The sequence below is a fragment of the Sander lucioperca genome, chromosome 2, assembly GCF_008315115.2.
Source record: "Sander lucioperca isolate FBNREF2018 chromosome 2, SLUC_FBN_1.2, whole genome shotgun sequence".
In the NCBI taxonomy this organism is placed as follows: Eukaryota; Metazoa; Chordata; class Actinopteri; order Perciformes; family Percidae; genus Sander; species Sander lucioperca.
In genome coordinates this window covers 29,455,175-29,479,321 of record NC_050174.1, presented here as the reverse complement: position 1 = coordinate 29,479,321, position 24,147 = coordinate 29,455,175, and the positions used below count along the sequence as shown (strand labels likewise).

The 24,147-nt window shown below is 40.9% G+C and overlaps 1 protein-coding gene across 1 annotated transcript in view; it reads right to left on the bottom strand.

Moving 5' to 3' along the window:
- zmat4a (zinc finger, matrin-type 4a) overlaps positions 1-24,147 on the bottom strand; it is a 254,663-nt gene that overhangs the window by 19,476 nt on the left and 211,040 nt on the right. Inside the window, exon 6 of the mRNA XM_031296570.2 lies at positions 23,477-23,573. Coding sequence (XP_031152430.1) covers positions 23,477-23,573 — 97 coding nt within the window. The remainder of the gene's footprint in view (positions 1-23,476; positions 23,574-24,147) is intronic.

Genomic DNA, 24,147 nt, shown 5'->3' with positions numbered 1-24,147 from the left:
AGACCTTTCTTTTCCAGAAATAAGGACACTGCCAATACACCCTCTACCACCACTGCCGCCTTTAAACCTAAGAGCATGTTCTGTCCAAACATGACTAACGCCTCCATCAATACTTTTTGTAGACTTGTCGAACGAGACTGAAAACAAAAAGAAGGCACTTACAGAATTAATCAATGACAAAGAAGTGGTAATTAAGCCTGCTGATGAAGGTGGGGGAATCTGTAACCAAGACACAACTAAATATGAAGCAGAAATTGTATCCCAACTCTCCAATAAAAAGTTCTACAAACGATTAAAATCTGACCCGACTAGCACTTACCAGAAAGAAGTGTGAATCTAAATTATTTGGAGAGGGCCAAAAAAAACAATTGGATCTCGAAATCTCAGTTCGATTTTCTGTATTGTCAGTATCCAGTCTGCCCTGTTTTTTATACATTACCAAAAGTACATAAGTCTTTGACTGATCCACCTGGCAGTATAGTGGCCCAAAACTTCTTCATAAAACCCCACGTACAAATTTTTACCAGCATATATAAAAGACACCACAGACTTCATAAATAAGATCTCGTCTCTTACGGATCTACCCCACCAATTTATTTTAGTAACTTTGGACATCGCCAGTCTATACACAAACATACCACGGCGGTTTGGAAGCTTTGGATTTCTATTTAAGAGATCGGGACTATACCGCCATTCCACCTAACTATTAATTGACTTGGCAGCTCTGGTCATGAAAAATAATTATTTTACGTTCAATGGTGAGTATTATCTACAGGTATCTGGCACTATTATGGTGTCGATATGTGCACCTAACTATGCCAATTTATTTGTTGGATTTTTTGAAAGAAGTTATGTTATGAATGCTGATAAAAACATACATCTGCCTAGAATACTGAAATGGTATAATACATAGATTACGTGTTTTGCCTTTTTCATGGCCCAGAGGAAGACCTACTGGAATTCCTAACATTACTGAACAGCTTCAATGACAACCTTACATTTACGATTGAGTACAGCCAAGACAAGGTCCAGTTCGTGGATATGTGGTTTGTTAAAAAAGAGGGTATTTTAACTCCTACACTGTATCGCAAAGAGACAGACAAAAACACCCTCCTCCTTGCCAGTAGTTTTCATCCCACCATGCTTAAGAGAAGCCTTCCCAAAAGTACATTTTTCAGATCAAGGAGAATTTGCGAGAGTACTGACGACTAATTGGAGAAAGCACAGGACATGGAGAGATTCACGCAGCGAGGCTATCCAGCAGAATGCCTTGATCAGATTTACTTAAAAAAAGTAACAGAAAAGAAATTCTCTGTCACATACATTACATCCTATTCTCCACACTCATGTGGAACATCGGGGGCAACTCAGGGTTCAGTATCTTGCCCAAGGACACTTCAACATGGGACTGCAGGGCCAGGGATCGAACTACCAACCTTCCGATTGGCAGGGAACCGCTCTACCACTGAGACACAGCCGCCCCCAAGTGGACATGGGCATGGATGTGTTCACACTTATAAAACGAGCAGGACTTTGGGGTCAACTTTAGGATCCAGGCCCAGGTCCCTAATGTAAAAGTCCCCTTACTGCCTTATATTCCATTATATTTTTATACTTTGAATTATCACTTGCATTTCCTTCACATAAATAAAGGTATTTCCAACATAAATTGGTGCATTAAAAAATTATCAGAATGCAGAAAACAGAAAGTGTTTGATGCTGAAAATGTCCGTAGTGCTTTTCTAGAGGGTCAATGCTCAATCCAAGGGGGACAATAAGCAACACTGTAGCAAGCTGTGAGCGCTACAAAACAATATTACTGTAAATGGTATCTTCAGTATTTTTCAACATGGACCCTATTTTCCCATTTTTGTGTCTAAGTGACTGATGGGAACAACATTTTTTTTAATTGGTTCAGTATTAAGCAAGGCTGCTGCAATTGGCAGTGGCCAAACAAGCTGCTATCTACCTTCAATTTACGTTCACTAAAGTGCAGACATGCTCAGATAACATTGTGTCTGACAACATAATTGTAAGAATCCCTAGAGAGGTCGACATTTTTGGTAAAGAGTAAGATTCTTTTTGTTTAACATGAAACAGCCCCAAAATCGCTATCGCCAAACCTGCCAGATTCCATTTTAATAAACAGTAATTTTATCATAGTAAAACACACTTCAGTCAAATTCAACAAAAACAAAATAAAACTATCAAGAAGCGTTGTGGTTCGTCTTTCCACTGTTCCAACAATCACCACTCTGTTTTGGTTGAAATAAACTGTTAATCCACCCATTTACATGTGAAAATATGCTGGCTCTATACACGCTAAAAGTATTGATTATTTAAATAGACTCTGGTAAGTTTGGCAATGGCAGTTTTGGGGCTATTTTTGGTTAAACAAAAAGGAACTTACTCTTTAACAAAAAGATTGACCTCTATGGATCCTTTTTATAATGTTGTCAGACACTTAGAATAATAATATGAGCATGTCATTAGCAAAAACAGCACTTTTAGTGGACAGAAATTGACTATGCTCATTTGCCTTATAGGATTACATTGAAGCCTGGTTTGCGGCTGCCGGTTACAGCTTTCTTGCTCAATACAGGACAAATTTTAAAGACTTTTGTTTACATTAGTCACTTAGACACCAATGCACTGTAAAATAGGGTCCAGGTTGAAAAATACTGAAATTACCCTTTAAAATTATATTATAATTCATACTAGACATATTACATCAGACATATATCTAGTTTTGTTTTTGATTAAGCTAAATAAATGAGAGTTGTTAGGAAATTACAAATTGTATGGATGAAAAATGGTATGTATAATAATATATAATATAATAATTCCAATATATTATTTCCATGGCCAAGGAAAGTTCAATTAATACTTGTGAACATGAACTGCTACACTCTAGTAAGTTTCATACTTGTAATGTCATCAAGTATAAAGTCTGGAGTGGCTCCATAGACAATACAGCTGGGACTGATTTTCAGACAAAATGAGCTTTATTCTCTTGTTTAGCTCTGTTCTGAACCAGAAAATGTTCCCATTTACTCAAAACATTCCCCTGGGTGTTCTCAGTGTCATCTATACCAACCATCTTTCCCAGTTCATTGTCTATGGTGCAGTTCCACACTTTATACCTGATGACATCACACATTTGAGTTTAAGCACTCTAGTTTTTGGGAGAGAGTTGTTGGTGTTACTAATATTTCTGGACTGTCTTTGACCATTAGTATAATATAAGATGTTTAAATTTTGAAAATGGGCGTAGTTATCTGTTAAATGTACTGTAATGTTTACATTTATTATACTTAGTGAAGTTGCTATGAGTTGTCTACTTATGGTTATAATGACAAACTGCTGGTAAGTCCCGTCTAATATCAGATATCCACGACGTTCTACTTCCGGGATTGCTCTCATTCTGCCAGAAATTCCGCTGGATGTCACTCTTTTCGGAAGTCCGTTTTCAGATGTCCGTTACCTTCAGCTTTGTTTGTGTTGTAATTTTAAACTCCGGTTGATTTATGAGGACTATGGTTAACTGCTCCTCAGATCTTTGCAGGGTAAATCCAGACAGCTAGCTAGACTATCTGTCCAATCTGAGTTTTCTGTTGCACGACTAAAACAACTTTGAACGTACACGTTCCACCAAAACAAGTTCCTTCCAGAGGCTATTTTGCAGCGGCAATGTGGCTCCACTCGGCACTTAGCACTGCCCAAGACGATTGTGAGTGGTTTAAAGAAATTCCTATAAACCAGAGCACTTTTTTCTCCCATTCCGGATTGCTGTGTGGACTAGCCAGACCCTGCTCCGCAGCACTGTGGAGGAGGGTCTGGTATTGCGAGACTAACTATCAGATAATCATGTAAGGTGATCCTGCTGACAGCTCTCAGTCTCTTAGCAGCTGAGCTATTGCTATAATTGCACAGATAGACAGGACAAGCTGCTGCTCAGCCCTCAGGAAGGTAATGAAGTTTTATCTCCCTCATGTGTCTCAGGTTGTGCTAAATGTGATTGTTGATTTAAAATTTGATTTAGAATTAATGATTTGTGTTCTTGTAACATGTAACCATGGAATACTTATCTCACATTTGTTAATTACCACTAAACACAAAGTATAGCAGAGGCTGATGGGAATGTCATTAGTTTGGCAGGTGTTTCATAAACCAAAATATTGGACAACTTGAAATTTTTACCTGATGATGCCCTGAAGTTAAGAGATTACCAATTACAATTCATCCTGGGGGGAACATATATGTGTGTAGTGAATTTCATAGCAATCCATCCAATATTTGTAGATACATTTTACTTAAAGCCCCGAAAGGTGAAGCTTATAGTGGCGCTAGAAGAAATTAAGATTCATTGTCAATGCATACGCAGTATGCAACGCGTATGCATTGTCAATTTGTTTGTACGCTGCTTACCCCTCTCTACGCCTCCTCCTCTCATAGACCAGGACCCATCAACATTGTCAGTCGGCCCCGCGGCCCCCTCACAGCCGGCGGCTGAGGGTGCCGGTGCCATGCGGGTGGTTCGTGATCCCACCGGAGAACCAACTCACCGGCCTTCTTCCCACACCTCGATCTCTTCGGCCAGGCGCAGGATTTTAAAGGAGCCTGTGCTCTGGCGGACTTACTCGCCCGGTCATGGCAGGGACCTCGCCCAGCCCCGATGCCGCTGGCTCGACACACCCACCCGCACGCAGTGCCATCTGTGACCCCCCCCAGCAGTGAGCGTTCTCATACTCCCTCTCCTCGCCCCCTGTTCGCACCCACCACCTTGATAGTGGGCGATAGCATCATTAGGAACATCCATTACTTTAATGCCACCACACGCTGTTTTCCTGTTTCCTCTTCACTTCCACGCCGATGATGTCAGATCTACATCCCTACCAAATCCATCACCACAGCTATATCCTCTACCCTGAACAACTGCCTCACCGATATTCAAACCTGGATGCAAACCAACTTCCTCCAACTCAACTACAATAAATCCGACTTGATACTCATCGGCCCGAAATCCCTCACAAAGAACACCTGTAACTTCGGTCTCACTGTCAACAACTCCACCCTGTCTCCATACCCACACATCTGTAACCTGGGAGTCATCCTCGACAGCAACCTCACTTTTGAAAACCACATCAACCAAATAACCAGAACTGCCTTCTTTCACCTCAAAAACATTGCCCGTCTCCGCCCATCACTGATCTTCTCTTGCCAAAACTTTGATTCACGCCTTCATCACTTCCAGAATTGACTACTGCAACAGCATCCTCTATGGTTCACCTGCAAAAGCCTTAAATAAACTCCAATACATCCCAAACTCTGCTGCCCGTCTTCTCACCCACACCCGTTCCTGTGATCACATCACAACTGTCCATCAGAACCTCCACTGGCTCCCTGTTTCCCAACGCATCCAGTTTAAAGTCTTCCTCCTCACCCACAAAGCCCTCCATAACCAGGCTCCTTCCTACCTCACAGACCTGCTCCACCGCCACAAACCCCCTTCTGGGAAACCATTAATGTCTATACAACCCATTCAATAGTTAAGATATTTCAGTCTGGACCAAAGTGGTGGACTGACCGACTGACTGACCGACATTGCCACCCAAAGAGCCGCAGGGCTAGCTTACCTCAAAATGAGAACAGCATTGATCTTGTCCACAATTGTATGGGGGATTTCGGCACAGGGAGGTTGTAGTGACAGGACACTTTGGGCCCTATCTTGCACCCAGCGCTATTGACTTTGTACACCGGCGCTTGTATCATTCCTATTTTGCACCCGACGCACAGCGGACTTTTCTCTCCACAGACTCACATTGGTAAATTAGGGAATGAACTTGCGCTCCCGGGGGCGGTTCAGCAAAAAGAGGAGGCGTGTTCTGGCGCAAACGTTCCCTAGCGCTATTTTGCAGTTTCAGAAAACAGTTCCGCCACAGACCAGGAAAAACCTAGTCTAAAGTCAGTGGCGCATTATTCAGATGCTATTTTAAGGGCGCATGCTTGGCTGTAATGTAGTGTGCACATCGCACATACACTTTGCTTCTCTCATCTCACGGACCCAGCAGTTCCCATTTTAGCAAACCATACATAAATACAAGGAAAAATATGACCTTGCTTTACACAACATTTCCATGAATCATGGATGTGTTGATGACATAAATGAGGAAATATTAGAGGACTTAAGGAGATGTGATGTTGAACTGCATGTGCCGATGCAACTTAACCCAAATGCCCCAGCAGCAGCACGGGAGAGGAGAGACAGAAGAGCTGCATCGTCTATAGTGAGGTAATCTCGGTCTAATGTTAGACTACATTGCAAAAATATCACCATAACCTCGTGATTCAGTGAGAGTGAGCACAAAACATCGGAAAGTATGTTTTTGTGACATTTCTTTATTTACATTTTGTCAAAAAGAAAAATCAACAGCAAACGTCTGTCTCCTTGGCTGTGAACCGCTCCTGGCGCCTGCTTTTAAAGGGAATGTGAGATAACACTCTGATTGGTTTATTGCGCGTTACGCCCAAACCACACCTATGAGTAATGTAGCTACTTCAGACCAACCCATTTTAGAGTTGCGTCGGGCGCAAGAGTCATTTATCCCGCCGGTATAATAGCAACAGCGCCCGAGATCCGCCCTCAAAGCTACTTGTGTTTGGCGTTTGATACTTGTGTTTCAGATCATTAAAATAGGGCCCAAAATGTTTTAAGGCATCGTTTATCACGATGCATGCTTGGGCTCAAACCCTGTGCATCTGTATGCTATACATAAAAACTTGCCTTTTTCAACAGCAAGAATGATTTCTAACAATAAAACACAGAACAAAGTGAATACGTAATTACCGTCCGTTGAATGAATAAAATGGGGATTAAATGATCAAGGGTTGGCATATCATCTAGCCTCAGTATTAGTAGTCCCCAGAGAGAACATCAGAAGAAGAAAGAGGGAGAAAGAGAAAAAGAAAGCAGGTGAATTGATAGGCATTTGCCCCACTTGGAGGTTGACAATTGCCTGCCAACTGGGTCCCTGAGTAATTTCTCTGTGGGAATAAGGGCTTGCTGAATAATAAGATAAGCATGAAAATCTCTCTCTGTGGTGTTCCTTCCTTTGTCCTTTGTCCCAACCTGTGATGATTGTCATGCCTGGGAGCTGCTCACTTCACACACATAAAGTGGCTTGTAAAAATACCTAGACTGAAAAGCTAATGGGTGCAAGGTTTTACAAATGGCCCGGCTATTCGCAGAGCTCCGGCTGTGCATTCTTGTAAATCACAGACATGGATGATGAGTGCTGGAAAAATATAGGCAGTGAAAATTTCCCCTGCTTTAGCCCACACAATGCACTGTACATGCTCAATATTTAGCCCTCCAGCGCCCTCAAAACCACAGGTGCTCCAAGTCATTTCCCACAGCTTCCCACATACGATCATTTCAAAAACACAATTGCTTCTTTTGTTCTTCTTTTTGTTGTTCTTTATTAGATGAAGTTGTTAGCAGAAGATCACCATTCAGTAACAGCATAGTGTCATTTTCCTAGTCACCTACTTGCAGTTGTCTACATCAGGCAGTTTGGCATGCCACTGGGAGGCAAGTATTAAAGCAAATAAGAAAAGAACTTCAATATAATTTTCATACCCAAAAGTCCTGTAAGTACAAACATGTTTACCAACCCTGCCACCCTGTGATGCTTTATATAAAACTAGTGCAGTGCCTGTTTGGAACGCGTCTGTTTTTTTGGGATAGGCTAATTGCTTGGTTCCCAGTATAATTATTTTTCTACAAACAAACATGTGACACAACATGCAGTCATAAAACACTTGGCTCCCAGCATTGCTGCTTTCAGCGTTGTCGGGTGGCAATGATAAATTTGCCTCTCATTTACCCACTCACATACATGTTTGCAGAGCTGCCATGCAAGGCACTGGCCCACTACATGACGCGGCCTTAGGCTCACTGCTGCACCTTAGTCAGAAGTGACGGAGAGAGGTGTGAGAGAGAAGACCTCTCACGCACGCACGCACGCACGCACGCACGCACGCACGCACGCACGCACACAAAGCAAAATAAGCAGTGTAGGACTTCCCATGTTGTGATTGGTCATTCCCTGTAGGTAGCAAGTGTCCATACCTGACCAGAATTGTATATGCACAAACAGGTCTTAATTTGTGGGAATAAGACATTCTGTCATACCACTTCATGATTTAACCAGCTCCTGGCATAAGCCTTGCAGAGACAAACATTACTGAGGCTGTACTTTTCAATTCATAATGTAAATATTACATTATAAATATTAGATTGTGATGAATTATCACTGACAACGAGAGTTGTGAGAGAGAGATTACACTCTAGATGACAAATTGCCTTTGTACAGTGTGACAGATGGAGAGGGAGCTTCTTATTGTTTGACTTGTGATATGTTGTGAGGCGGAAAATAAGGTTTCTGAGGTGGGGGTGGATGATGAGCCATGAAAGTCAGCTTGTTTGATTTTCCTGCAGGAGACTGGAGTTTGCGTCCAGTCACAGACCTCCAGAGTTAATTTTGTCCTTTTGTTAAAGGAACACGCCGACTTATTGGGACTTTAGCTTATTCACAGTAACCCCCAGAGTTAGACAAGTCGATACATACCCTTCTCATCTCTGTGCGTGTTGTAACTCTGTCTGACGCCCCCAGCGCTAGCTAAGCCTAGCACAGATCCTGGAGGTAACCGGTTCCAACTAGCCTACTTCTAACCGTATACAAACTGGGAACTATATTATCAGAAAGGTGAAGCACTGCTACTTCTGCTACTTGGGCGGAGTGATTTGCTAGCAGCACCTGAAGCCCTCTGGTGAGATGAGAGTGGTATGTATTGACTTGTCTAACTCTGGGAGTTACGGTGAATAAGCTAAAGTCCCAATAAGTCGGCGTGTTCCGTTAAGATAAGATAAGATTTAATTGTCCCAAGGAAAATTTTCTTGGATAAACAAACAATATCTTCTGTTTAAATTCAACACAACATAGTGCATACATACACTCACCTTAAGGATTATTAGGAACACCTGTAAGATTTGTCGTTAATGCAATTATCTGATCAACCAATCACATGGCAGCTGCTTCAATGCATTTAGGGGTGTCATCCAGGTCTAGACAATCTCCTGAACTCCAAACTGAATGTCAGAGTGGGAACGAAAGGTGATCTAAGGAACTTTGAGCGTGGCATGGTTGTTGGTGCCAGACGGGCTGGTTTGATTATTTCACAATCTGCTCAGTTACTGGGATTTTCACGCACAACTATTTCTAAGGTTTACAAAGAATGGTCTGAAAAAGGAAAAACATCCAGTATGCTGCAGTCCTGTGGGGCGAAAATGCCTTGTTCATGCTAGAGGTCAGAGGAGAATGGGCCGAGTGATTCAAGCTGATAGAAGATCACCTTTGACTCAAATAACCACTCGTTACAACCAAGGTATGCAGTAAAGCATTTGTGAAGCCACTACACGCACAACCTTGAGGCGGATGAGCTACACCAGCAGAAGACCCCACCAGGTACCACTCATCTCCACTAACAATAAAAAAATGAGGCTACAATTTGCACGACCTCACCAAAATTGGACAGTTGAAGACTGATTGAAAAATGTTGCCTGGTCTGATGAGTCTCGATTTCTGTTGAGACATTCAGATGGTAGAGTCAGAATTTGGCGTAAACAGAATGAGAACATGGATCCGTCATGCCTTGTTACCGCTGGGCAGGCTGGTGGTGGTGGTGGTGGTGTAATGGTGTGGGGGATCCCTTTCGCCTTAATTCTTTGTGTCATTGATTCAACAAGGTGCTGGAAGCATTCTTTAGAAATGTTGGCCCATATTGATAGGATAGGGTCAAACACGGTATTAGTATGGTGTTCCTTATAATCCTTTAGGTGAGTGTACATTCACACATACATACATAATGTACATTGACACAGACTATTGCATCACTCTGCATGGACATGATCATGTTGCACGCAGAGACTGCTGCTAACCAACAAAATTGCATACTGCCCGTTGTGCAACACATCATAATATCGTCCAATAATCGTCCACTCTTCCGTCCACCTCCCTTACTGATTGCATCTCTGAAATAAAAACCTACACCCAAAACTTCCTCAAATTAAACAGTAATAAAACCGAGGTTCTGCTTATTGGTACCAAATCCACTTTATCCGAAACCGACAGTTTTTCTCTCACTATTGATAACTCCTCCGTTTCACCCTCGCCCAAGGTTAAGAGTCTGGGTGTCATCCTTGAAAGCACACTATCCTTTCAACCCCACATCAATAACATTACCCGGTCTGCCTACTTATACCTACGAAACATCAAACACCTCCGCCCCTCCCTTACCCCCCACACTGCCACCATCCTTGTCCACAGTCTCGTCACTTCCCGTCTGGATAACTGCAACTCTCTCCTCTTCGGCCTCCCTCACAAATCCCTCCATAAACTTCAAGTGGTCCAGAATACAGCTGCCCGCGTCATAACTCGAACCCCCTCCATCCACCACATCACTCCTGTCCTCCAGCAGCTCCACTGGCTCCCGGTCCAGTTCCGTATCCAATTCAAAGTCCTCCTGTTTACATTTTTCAAGGCCATCCACAACCTCGCCCCCCCATATTTGTCTGATCTCCTCCAGGTTCCCACTCCCTCCCACTCCTTCAGATCCTCTTCCTCCATACACCTGTCTGTCCCCTCCGCCCGTCTCACCACCATGGGGAGCAGAGCATTCAGCCGCTCTATTCCCCGTCTCTGGAATTCATTACCACCCCAACTTAGAAACATCGATTCATTCCCCAATTTCAAATTGCAACTCAAAACACATTTGTTTAAAACTGCCTATTCCACTTGATGTCAATTGCTCTGGCTCTTTCTGTTGTTTCTATTGTTGTTTTATTCTTTATTTTTATTTTTATTTATATTTTTTTGCTGCTTTTAAATGTCTTATACATCCCTGTACGGTGTCCTTGAAAGGCGCCTTTTAAATAAAATGTATTATTATTAGTGCTGTCAAACGATTAAAATATTTAATCGCGATTAATGGCATTAATGTCATAGTTAACTCGCAATTAATCGCACATTTTTCTCTATTCTAAATGTCCCTTGATTTCTTTTTGTCCCATAAGTTTTTCTCATTTTAATGCTCTTATCAACATGATAGATACTTTTAAAACGGTGCCTAGATAGATACTTTTAAAACGGTGCCTAGATAGATAATTACTTTTAAAACGACAGACAGACAGACAGACTTAAAAAACGAGCACCTTGTTCAATTGTATTTGTCTGTTCTGTATGTTCAAAAATATAAAACAATAAAAAGTTGATCTAAAAAAAAAGGAGCACAAAACGGCAAAAGCAACCACTGGATGGGAAAAGGGTATTTTACAATAACTTTGAATGCACCACGAGGCTGGCGAGGCGAGGCTGAGTCTGTTTTTCAGACAGTCTGATGTTAGAATCCTCTACAGTGAAATACAGTCACACTTTACACCGTTTAGCTGTCAGCATTTTAACCGTGTTTACTCCAGCTGCTAGCTAACAGTAGGCTAACGTTAACTGCTGCTAAATGTAGGGTTGACGAACGTCCCGTGCGGCGATGTTTCAGTTCCCTCTAACGTCCGTTTTCGGAGCATCAGAGAGAAGCGCAGGCATTTACGTGGCACCTAAATAAGGCACCGAAATCCTTGTTGCTATTCGGTCCGGAAGATAAAGTTGTTAAGGCACCGGTGCCGTATTAGCACCAGGTCTTGGACCCCCCCCCCCCCCTGAAAAGCGACTAGTTTGCAGGTATGTACTACTCTTTGGCCTGCTCACAAGCCCAAACAAGTGTGTCTGTTGTTTTATTTCCGGTCTAGCTAGATCCGGTGCGGTGTTGTAGTTTTTCTAACATTACTAGTTGTTTCAACAGCATGTGAAAAAAACTACAAAGTTTGCTATACCAAAAAGAATGTTAATCACGTGATAAAAAAAATTGATGGCGTTAAAATGGGTTTGCGTTAACGCCGTTAATAACTGACAGCACTAATTATTATTATAATAGTCGGCATAATATGTAAGGGTAAGCCGCCTTATCAACATAAAATCCTGTAAACCGTAACCATGATCTTTTCCTAAACCTCAATCAAGTATTTTTTTTGCCTAACCCTTACAATACCATAACCCTAGCTTATTTGCCATAACCACTATACCCCCTTGTCTTAACCACACTCTACCAACCTGTGCAGTAGCTGTAAAAAAGAAAGAATTAAAAAAAGAATGGTATTCAATATAAAAAAACACAATAGATGACTGACGTTTGTCCTCTAAAATGAGTCTAAGGAAAGCCTGTTTTCTCTTTGACATGGGACAGCCTTGTTGTTATGTTGTATTTGCTTGACTTTAAAATAAGACACAATATATTTGCGGGTAGATGTTTCCCAAGGATGCCCCGATGGTCATTTTGTTTCCATGTCTAAATAAGCACCAGTCAATTTCCCAGCAGACTGTAGCTCCACAACAGCTGAACCAACCTTTGCATACTGTACAGATAACAAATGCTACCAGCTGAATCTTGGTTCCTTTTCAACAGACAGAGTAAATATGTTGTCTGAATTGCAATGAGGGAAACTGTCAAGGCTTATTAGAGAGTGTTCTTTCATGCTTTGAAGATGTGATCATTTGTATGCGCATGTTTTACTTGTTTGAAATAGGTTGAATGGGAGGGAAGAATCATGCCGGTGGTGATGGGTGATTTGTGGCAGGCAGGAGTGAGCCTCACGGGGCTGATTGCTCCCCAGGCTAGCCTCTCGCATCGACTGCCATACCTGAGAGAACACTAAATGAAGATTGTGGATAGACCTTTCAATGACACCCACAGAAATTCTTCACTGCTGGGTTGCTGCAGTGTTGCTGCCAATTGTAGTCAATGGGTGGGAAATCACTAAAAAATAACATGCAGCCTTGATTTTTTTAGTTGACAGTGCACTGTAACTACATTAACAGCACCGTTTGACATTTTGAAATCCGAGAAAAAGTAAATGTAAGATTGTGATAGCAGGGTGTTGTTGTTCTTGCATGACAATGAGAGTTTGACATTGTAATGTATTCAACATCAGCCGGATGACAAATCGCCTCGAGCTAGAGTGTGACAGACAGAAGAGAGCTTTTTTATCGTTTGACTAGAGCTATAAAAATACAAATGAACAACTTTGTTTGAAAAACCTGTTCCATGCAAAGGACTGTTTATTTTTTAGAAGTGAAGCACTAACATTAGCTGTTTGGACACTCTTGTTCTCGTCAAGATTATAATCGTTAACGAAAACGAACAAAATAACGAAAACTAGGTGGGAAAAAACATTGTCGTTCACTGAAATAAAAATAAAAATGAGGCATTACAAAACAATTATAACTAAAACTGTAATGTCTGTTTGCAAAACTAACTAAAATAAAATAAAATTATTGAGTAAATGTCCTTAGTTTTCGTCTTTGTCAATGTCTTTCACAGAGCAAATAACGTTATGTCTTTCGGAGTTGACATTTCCGACCATAGACCTGTTTTATTCAGTCTATGCTGTAGACATATATAGTTTTTGACTGGGAACCCAGAAATTCCGACATTCCATGTTAAATTGAACACAACATAGTCCATGCCCCTCATCTGGCATCGTGGCAGTACCGAAAGTCGGAAGAAAGCGGCAGAGTCCTATTTGATTATGACTGCGTCAGATTAAAGCAAGTGTCTTGCAGTGGAAGGTGGTAAAATATGTGGACAATTTATTAAAGAAAAAAATCCCACAAATTTGAAAGTACATTTGAGAAGCGCGCACAAGGAGGCTAATCTAGCTTACCTTAACAAGCAGTGACAGGGCAAGGAGAACGCAAAGCCCCCTTCCCCCGAAACAGAAGCTAACCCCGGTACAGGGTGTGGATGAATGGGTACAGGGCCAGGCAGCATGACGGAGACAACCGTAGGACAGAGAACACTACAGGCGGGCTTTCACGGGCGACCACAGTAGACAGTAACATTACAGTAGCCTACACAGTACAGCAGCAAATACTCTCAGTCTCACGGACTTTCGCAGGGTCTAACCAAACAGTTACATGAGTTCCACCGATCAGAGGCATCACTGTGGGATTGTGGGATTGTTTAGGATTGTCGGTAATTAAGTCCTTATCCAAGACATCGCAAATAAAAGACATTTATCTCAAAACAAGGTTGGTGCCCCATGAACTTTTGGCGTCTATATGAGCATATACAATTGCTTAGTCATGTCGTAGCTGGTTTTAAGTCTACCATTGACGGTTAAGATTTTATGGCTTATGGCAATTGTCAATGGAGAAATTCTAATTGTGAGGAAATGTCACGCAGCTGAACTGAACTGGAGAATCTATATTCCTGCCTCTGTGTTGCCACGGGACTGTTTCTAAAAGGGGCATCTGTGACGTGTAAGCACTGGGTGTCATAGTGGACAGATCAGAGCATAGGCACTTGTTCTGTTTGCGGCCATAGAAAAGAGACACAAGACACTATGGAGAGAAACAGGTAGGCGTGCATCCAGGCTCTGGCATTACAATATGCCATCCTGTTTCATGTCTCTGGGCTGATCATAGCGCAAACAACCAGGATAAACAGAATAAATCCTGCTGCTCCTGTTAGACAGTACACCCAGCTGGGTTTAACTTGACTGATAACAATACATATTACAGTATGTTTTCCTGGTGGCTGAGGACACAGCATGAGTCAGAGTACCCTACACGTAACTACTGTATGTCATCTTCCCTGACCCCCACCATATTGACTTAAAAGTATACCATGCAGTGAAAATGAAACACAAAGCCTTCCTATTATGTTTTTTTAGCGAAGCTAACACAATGGCTCTTCGGGTGACAATGTTGTTGGGTCAGTCTGTCTACCACTTGGTCTGGTCTTTTGGATGAAATATCTCAACAACTGGATTGGTGATGGATTGCCATGAGATTTTGTATAAACATTTATGGTTCCCAGAAGATGATACTGATGTTGGTGGTCTGCTGATATTTCCTCTACAACCATTATGAGGTTGACATGTTTGTTTTTTACTGAAATGTTTTAACAACTATTTACTGGATTGCCTTGCATTTTGGTATACTAATTTAGTTGATGAATCCCAATATGTTTGGTGATCCCCTGGCTGTTCCTCTAGTGTCACTATTAGGTTGACATATTTTGGTTCTGTGTGAAATATCTCAAAATATCTTGTCTGTGGATTGGTACAATGGGGAAGGGGAGAATGGAATTAGGGCGGAAAAGCAAGCAACAAACTAAGTGACATGTTCTGTCTGTCTGTCTGTCTGTCTGTAGATCTTCTCCTCTCGGCTTCAGTAATATGGACAGCACCCTTACACACAACAAACAGCGCTGTCTATGATTCTGAAACAATAGCGAAACAATTGTTCTTAAACAGCTAAGCAATAGTCACATGTATCTCGGCCAATCATTTTGTTGTTCCTGTTATTTTTCTATAGATACAGTACATGCAGCTTAAACAGAGGGAGCAAAAATACAACTGAGGGGGCTAAGCCCCCTTAAGACCCCTTGTGGTGTCTGGCCCGGCCTGTACTTTAGCTATAAGTTTATGTAAATCTATGGTCTTTATACCCATAGTAAAAAATTTTACATGTAAAATTGGAGGCGGTGGCACGTCAAGTCAGCTGTTTCTCTGTGAAAGAGCGCGAGAGAGAGAGAGAGTGAAAGGTGCGCAACAATCAGCTGTTTTTCTGCTATGGGATTGTGGCACAATGCAATCAGCTCCGTAGATCGAATAATGGTTACTACGTTTTCACGATACATTCAGATGTTTTTCAGAATTGAGGGATTCATCTCCACTGATGTGTATCTGACATTGTATAGTACAGTCAAGTTTGGAACCGTGTTCAAGGGCCCAAAGATCATGAAAACAACTCAACAGTGAGGAAAACAATACATTTGCTGTCACACTGCCTTTCCACAACAGTAGTCTCAGATAAATGGATGTCAGACTTGGAAGGGTAATAATACTAAATGGTTATCTTTAAGCACTGACTATAACCAACATAGTTATACTGCACAGGGCTTTGTAAACTAACCCTTCAACTGCTGTGTCAAATGCAGTGTTGTAATGTAATGAAGGACAAATACTTCGGTACTGTACTTAAGTAGAATTTTCACGTATCTGTACTTTACTTCGTTATTTATATTTCTGGAAACTTTTACTTTTACTCCACTACATCTCCTAAATAAAATGTATACTTTTACTCCACTACATTTACCCTAAGCATCTAGTTACTCGTTACTACAAAATAAAATCAGAAGAAATTTGTTACACTGGAAAAAAGCAGGTTTGGCTGGGGTATCACTCTTTATTCTGGGAAAGAGGTTTTAAGGCTTAAACTGATATATAATAGTCACCATATTCATTTACAGTACGCATCTGATATATTATATGGGAGAACCTGCGGGTCAAATGATTAATTCCTCTCATCGTAAGGTCGTGCATGGATGAGGCCACTGGTACAGGCCATTAATCAGAGAATAAATGTTTCTCACAGAGATGTCTTTGCTACTTTTCCAATGTTTTTGGAAAAGAGTTTGCAAACTAAGTTTGATTGAACAACTTTGATTAGTATCTCCTCTTAGCCTTGTAATAATGCTTCAATTTTGAGCTCCCCGGCTCACCTGGTAGAGTGTGCGCCCATATACTAAAGCTACTTTCCTCCCCAAAGTGCTTGGGACTTTTAGTACCTGGAACAACTTTTAAAGAACTAAAATGTTTCTTCAGACCAATGTTATGTGCATTTCTAAAGGCAAACTAGTCCGCTGACATGTGAAAAAGCAACATGGCGGGATGAGGGCTATTGGTCGCAGGGGTGACCACACACTGCAGCCTGCAGTTTAGTGTGCCCGCCCGTTTACTCTAAAAAAGACGTTGAAAAAAAATACGTAGGTATTTACTGCTGCATAGTACTGTATTCACAACTGCACGTTGGATTTAATGAATTAAATGCAAGGGAGGAAAATTAAATGAAAATTAATGAAAAGGAAAGAGTGTCTCCACAGTAAATCATCTGTTGAGTGTTTGATGTTTTTTTGGTTTGTGCTTTAGAACAGGGATCTTGAACAGGGTGTCCGCGACCCTTAGGGGGACCTCAGAGTTACCACAGGGGGGGCCGCCAAATAATTGTTTGCTAATTTTTTTGAAAGCTTCTTTTTTTCAAAAATTTAAATGTCTGTAAATATATATAAATATGAAACATTGTGCATTCACATATATGTTTAACAATAACACATGACGTATAAATAATGTATGAATATCCCTCCACCGAGTTTAATATGCTGCTCAGTTTTATACAATATATGTAGTAGGTGGTCCCAGCTCTGTCTCTCTTTCAGCTAAAGGGTCCTTGACCTAAAAACGTTGAAGATGCCTGCTTTCAAAATTGAATTTCCTCATCGCTCTTCTGCCCGTAGTTCATCTTAGCAAAGAACAGCCATATAGCCATGCAGCTTGTGGGGCTTTGTTTTCAGTATTGTAGTACATCAATGTGACCAACTTCATATCGATGTCAGATAATCAGACACACACACACGCACACGCACACGCACAAACACAAATCCCAAAAAGTAACCACCAGTGTAAACATACTGTATCAACAACTGCAGATGTCAATTGACCAAGATTGGTCTCATATAGTCAAGTATAATAGGACATTTTAACTACCCCATTTTGTTGGGGCAGACATTACATTACTAACTTTGTGTGACCATTTTTTTCATTTGTCCTAACTACCCAACTATTACTTAACATGTACAGCCATCAGAATGTGGCATTCTGTGACAGCTGGGGTGGTCATCGGGAGATTCGCTCAGGCTCAATAAACTTCTGTTAATAGCGCTAAAGTGTGCATATCACTGAAGACTGTGACAAAAGAAAATTATGCAGAGTAGTGTTTGTTTTTTTTCCTAAGAAAAGACATCTTTGGCCATGTGTAAATAGGACACCAGCATTAAGATCAGCCAAGAGCCAGGCCAGCCAAATCAAAGAAAACATTTTAATTGGCAGTTGACTAAATCTGCCGAAAAAGTCATAATTGCCAACAAAATTGACGGTTGATGAATAAATTAAAACACCTCAATTGGTTTGTTAAAACATTGTTAATCATGTGAGTTGTGACCTGGTAAAAAATCGTGCCACTGGCTGTTTGAAAATTAGTCTCTTTCAAACCATGATTTTGTTTTAAAACACATTTTCCAATTTCCACTCCACACCAATTCCTTTTAGGCTTAGATACACAATTAATGACTTTGTGTTATTCTGTTTTCAGTCTTGTAGTGATAAAGGAAACCAGACACATAAAATATTAGTGTTGTATAGCAGATAAGCCTTTATTCTGTCCGTGTAAACTGGCATTAAACAAATTACCTAAATAGACCCAAGGCACTATGTGGATGAAATCAGGATGGTTGCGGTGGAGGCGGGGGCTTGAGGGTCGCGTGTGGTTTGAGTTCCCTGTGTGTGTGTGTGTGCGTGCGTGCGTGCGTGCGTGCGTGCGTGCGTGCGTGTGTGTGTGTGTGTGTGTGTGTGCGTGTGTGTGTGTGTGTGCGCGACAGGATGGGATCTGCATGGAAACCCAGTGGTTCCAACAAGGCTGCACAGGAATCCGTGACTAAAGCAAGGGGCTGTTAATCGTCATGTCACGTCTCGTGATGCCAGCATCCCTGTGGATGTGTGCAGCCAGAAACTGACCAACAGGGGGAATTAATTCCAGGACATGCACCGTGTTTTGTGATTTTCAAAACAGACTAGTGTCACGGAGCAAAAGTGTGTTTTTAATTGCTTTAAGATTTATTTACTGCGGTTTTATGCATGCTTTTATGTGTTGTGTTTTTAATCCTCCTTGGTTTCAATTGCATGCTTTTATTCTGGCTTTTAGTGACTTTTACTCCCTGTTGACATGACTAATTATTCCCCCAATTGCCTGCACTGGAACTCTTGCCTTTTTAATTGACATGGTTTTAACGTATGATAGATGAAGGTGTGGCAGAGTGGACCTATTCCAGGAACTAGGACATTTTGATGTCCTTTTTGACTGAGAGACTTTTTGGTTGCCTGTTTGTGTTTTAGACATCTTGAAGTTAGCAGGGTTTCATGTTAAGTTGTATATTGTATAATTTTATTAAAAATAAATTAATGTTTTAAATCTCTTTGAAAAAGTAGTCCTCAGTAGTGCTCCCCACCCATGGGCGTAAATTTCATCTAACAGAGGGACGATAAACATAAACATAAATAAAATTTCTCAAAAACAATTTTTGAAGGGGACACAAACAATACAACCAAAATTGTACAGTTGTAGAAAGTATTTGTAATTGTGGAACTCCAGTAAGTAGGCTGGCAAGGCTATTTTATGCACTTTAATGAAGTGGATAAAGTGATTATTTTCTCTAATACAGATGATGCTGAACTGAGATCTGAACCCCTAGCAAGCAAGCTAGCTAGCTAACTAACTAGCCGGCTCATTTTCTGTAACCAGTGAAAGCATGTTGGGTGGAATTAGCAAATTTTGTGCGTCCTTTTCGCAGCCAGCAGAAGTACAGGGCAATGCACCACAGACGTCTGCAAAACGGACCGAATTAAGACAGAATGCTGCCAGTTACCTTTTTTACCAGTTTACTATTTGTTGTGTAGGCTGTGTGTGTTGTGTGCTAATAAAGCTCTTCTTTTGAATAAACATCACGTTCCTGGCAAATTTTCCTTTCCTCAATAAATTCATGTCCTTGATGGTAATATAGTGTAGTCCATAGCATAACAATGAAATGAATATACAACATAATAGCATATATATATATATATATATATTAGGGCTGTCAGCGTTAACGCGTTAATCGCAATGCGATTCATTTTTTTTAATCGCATTAATCGCATGCCGGCATTTATTAATTTATTTTACATTTCACTCGGCTTTGCGTCGTGCCTAACAGGCTACTATTTTGACCCTTTGCAGCACAGTTACTTATCATCAAGCTGCCACTTCCTTGTAACACATCCTGCTGCTGCAGGCTGCAGGCATGATGGAGAAAGAAAGCAGCAATGAAATCCTGAATGGCGCTTTTTATTTTCCAAAAATCCCAGACAGCTCGTAGACAAGTCGAAAGCCATATCTACATTATGTAAAGCCAAATTAAAATATCACCGAAGCACGTCAAGCTTGAGCTACCACCTATGGAGCTAAGCATAGTAGTACAGTTAACGTGATGCTACCCGCTAGCATGCTACATTATACTACGCTATACTACAGCTCTTGCGAAACGGGTGGCAACTAACTGCAGACCTGTCAGCATCGTAGAGGACTCGGGTCTTTTCTTTTGTTTACAGTAAATAAATAATTACAAATCTTAAAATCAAGTTCATAAAGTCACTTTCTTTGCATTCATTTGATTCCCAATCAAGATACACTGGTAAAAAGTGCTTTCGATTGTTAATATGTACTTAAAAACTGCAAAATAATAGAATTTTAATGAAATGATAAAACATGTGATTAATCGCGATTAACTATAGAAATTCAGCGATTAATCGCGATTAAAAAAAATGAATCGTTTGACATCCCTAATATATATATATATATATATATATATATATATATATATATATATATATATTATATACGTGTATATATATGACAGTGATCTGCCAACCAATCAGGAGTGATTTTATTTGTTTAAAAGTAGTGGCTGAGTGAGGAAATTCAAGCCAGGCCAGACATTCTCTGGACAGGTGCGATGTCGCTGCTATTCATATGCTAGTTAGGCCAGACACTCTCTGGCCAGGAGAGGTTTCCCTGCTATTCATATGCTTATTAGAGCCATTAGCATCTCCGCGGGAGCTTTCCACATACGTCATGGTTCGTTTCCGACAATATGTGGCACAGGCGAACGCGACGTTCACAGCCTGTAAATTGTCGTTAACTGCCGAAAATTAGGGAGATTTGCGGGCGTTTATGGGTGTTTACGGGCGTTTATGGGGACGAAAATCCCACTTTTCATGCAGTGTGAATTTTGGGAAAGAGACTTACTAGTATAGTAGAGATACAATATTAGGGGACCACTGAGGCCTATATAAAAGCATCCAAAAAGCAGCATGTCATAGGACCTTTAAACAACATATCAAACAAGCTAGCATCACTTTGTCCACGTTCTGACACTTTTTGATTAACGTTCTATCAAAATATCTGTTCAAATACAAATATAAATGATCTATTAATGTTTTTAGTTAATTTTATGGGGTAAAACTACAGTGTAACTTCTTACCTTTCTGATGGTATATCGTTTTGAGTGTTTTCTTTAGCTTTTACTTTACAAGAGCTGGCTAAAGTACGCTATCACCGGTGAATTAGCTATGCGCTACCCTTGGCCATAACCGGACACCCCTATCTCCTCGCTGTAAACACTGGGCGCTGCTGGTTTTTCAGGGGTATTAAGTCCCATCAATGCTGTCAAAACTACCGCATCGTACTTCCGTCCTTCACATAAAATGACATGCTTCAACAACTATGAATTATGCAATAAAACCTTTTTAGAGGGGAAAGATCGTCGCCCGAGCGTCGCCCGAGCGTCGCCCGAGCGTCGCCCGAGCGTCGCCCGAGCGTCGCCCGAGCGTTCTTACTACTTTCCCTCATCAAAGTCACTTTCATATACTAATTAGACATGTAAATGTCAGTGTACATATATGAAAATTCATACGTAGATTGTTAGATGGGTAAAGATCAATTCTGCTAACATTTTTGGTGATGATTGGAAACGTAAAGTACCGCGAAAAGACCGGAAAGTGCGTCAGGTCGGAAGTGTCCGAATATGATCAATAGCAGAAGTGATTCAAACTTTGTTCTCTCCTTAACAGTGGTGCTCCTATAGAACCATAGACAGTATATAAACTGGACCAACAGATCCCGTTGCTCTGGACGGAGACCAGTGAAGGATATTAGAAGCACTTTTCCCGGTGAGCGCTGAGTGTTACTGGGCAGCCTCCAACTGAGAGAGACAACGTAAATGTGACGTGAGCAACCTGTCTGAAAGTTGTAAGTCTTCTGGTAGTTGTGCCAAGAGAAATCTCAATCATTCCCAATTTTGCAGAGACGGAGAGCGTAGGTATATGTAAGGAGATAACGTGGGCACAGGCTAATTATTGCTAACTAAAATGCTATTTAACATTAGTAATTAAACTTAAACAGCTAATGTAAGTCGAAACTGCCTGCGAGCTTCTCCTGTACTATACAGTAATTCCTCTACTATGCGACAGTAAGTCGCTTGGTTATGACACAATCGTTAGCCTATTTTTACAAAAATGCCTGCTACGGAGCCATAACGTGAGGTACAAGGTAATGGAGCCTTTTATACATTGTTGTGTTTCTTTAGATAAACAATAAACAATGGACAAATAAAGTCTTTAAACGCTTCAGATGTAAAGTTATTCGCTGTCAAAGTGACGTCAAAATGAATGGCAGTCAGTGGAATGCTAACGGCGGGTAGGATCGCCGTTAGGATCTACGGGTTGTTGACAGATGCTTACCCCCTTGCATAGAACGTACTTGTGTGTTTAGCAGACAGTGGACCAAACCACTGTGAGGCAAGGAAAGGGGGGGCTCAATATGTTTTTAAACTTAAAACACAGTTTTTGCCCCGTTTGTATTGTTTTACTACTTACACAATTATTTTAATTACATATTATTACATTTTTAGAGTACAGAGCATGTTTTTAAATAATTTTTTAGGGGGGGGGACAACCCTCAGATGGGGTGGGTCCTGCCCGACCCCCGCGATTTCCGCCTATGTCCCCACCCAAACGAAGAATCCCTGACAACTTTATCAACTACACTTTTCCCCTTATCCCTTACCCTCTACACAATGACTCAACAGCCTCACTTCAGTGAAGTGTTCACTTCAGTAGCAGTCCCATTTGTTTTCGGAAAACTTGTAGATTTGTTTAATGATTCATTTAAGATACCTGTTGTGACTAGCAGGGAATTAGTTGTGTGTAGCTGTTTTGAAATTAGCTTTTGTTTTATAGCTGGTTTCTAGACATACTGTATACTGTAAGAGCTTGTTGATACCAACAGTTAGCTAGTGTAAAAGCAGGAAGGGGTTCAATTAGAGAATTTTCCCTTAGAATTGTAGGCTGAATGGGGGAAAATAATCACAGGATGCCCTCAGCGAAATGGGCCCATCTGAAATGTCTGTCTCAGCAACGCAGCTCTCTACAATATCCTCATCATTTATGCATGCAATGTGTAATGCACAGTATCTGAAGTGCAAAGGCCTCCTTAAGAAGCAGGGGATTTCAAGGATGCAGATCAAAGCAAAGAATACAACATATTTTGGGCCAAAAATAAGGTCTAACATTTAGCACTGCAGCAAAAATAGTTAAAAGTGATTTCCACTTTTAGCTCTGTTGCTGGAGTGAACAGTAGTGTGATCCACTCACTTGTTTTGGTGCTTTGAGCCCTGCAGATGTGCATGATACTGTGCCACCGAGTTCAGTGTGACGCTACAGACTTCACAGGTATAGCTCCGTTTAAGACCTGGAATCAAACAGAAACACATTTTAAAATCTGACATTTTCACATGATTATACAATAACATGATTTTTACTCTACTGCACATAAAAACAAACAACAACAACAACAACAACAACAAACCTAGATAGACCTGCAAAAACATTTCCTCCCTGCAGATACATTTCAGTCTCTGCAGGTAAGCATTCTTGTGTTTTCAAGATTACCATAGCTGATAGATGCTGTTGGTGATGGAGTGGAAAAAAATCAATTTGAACTAGGCAGACAATAAAATCTCATGCATTTCAAAACCCAGGGAAATGAATTCTGCGGATGAATCTTAAAGCTAGTACTTGAGACACATATGCTTTAATTTTCTTCCAGATAAAGAAATGTTTATATGCATATTTTGTGTATGTACCTGAACACATTTTTAGCAATTCTTCAATTGGAAGCAAGAATAGTGTCTTCTAGAAAAAAAAATCTAATATGTTTATTGCATAGAAAACTAATACAAATACACAACAAATGGAACAAAGCACATCAGAATTTGGTCAAACATGGTCGAAAATTAAAACAAAAAAGATGTCTTGTCAAAAGC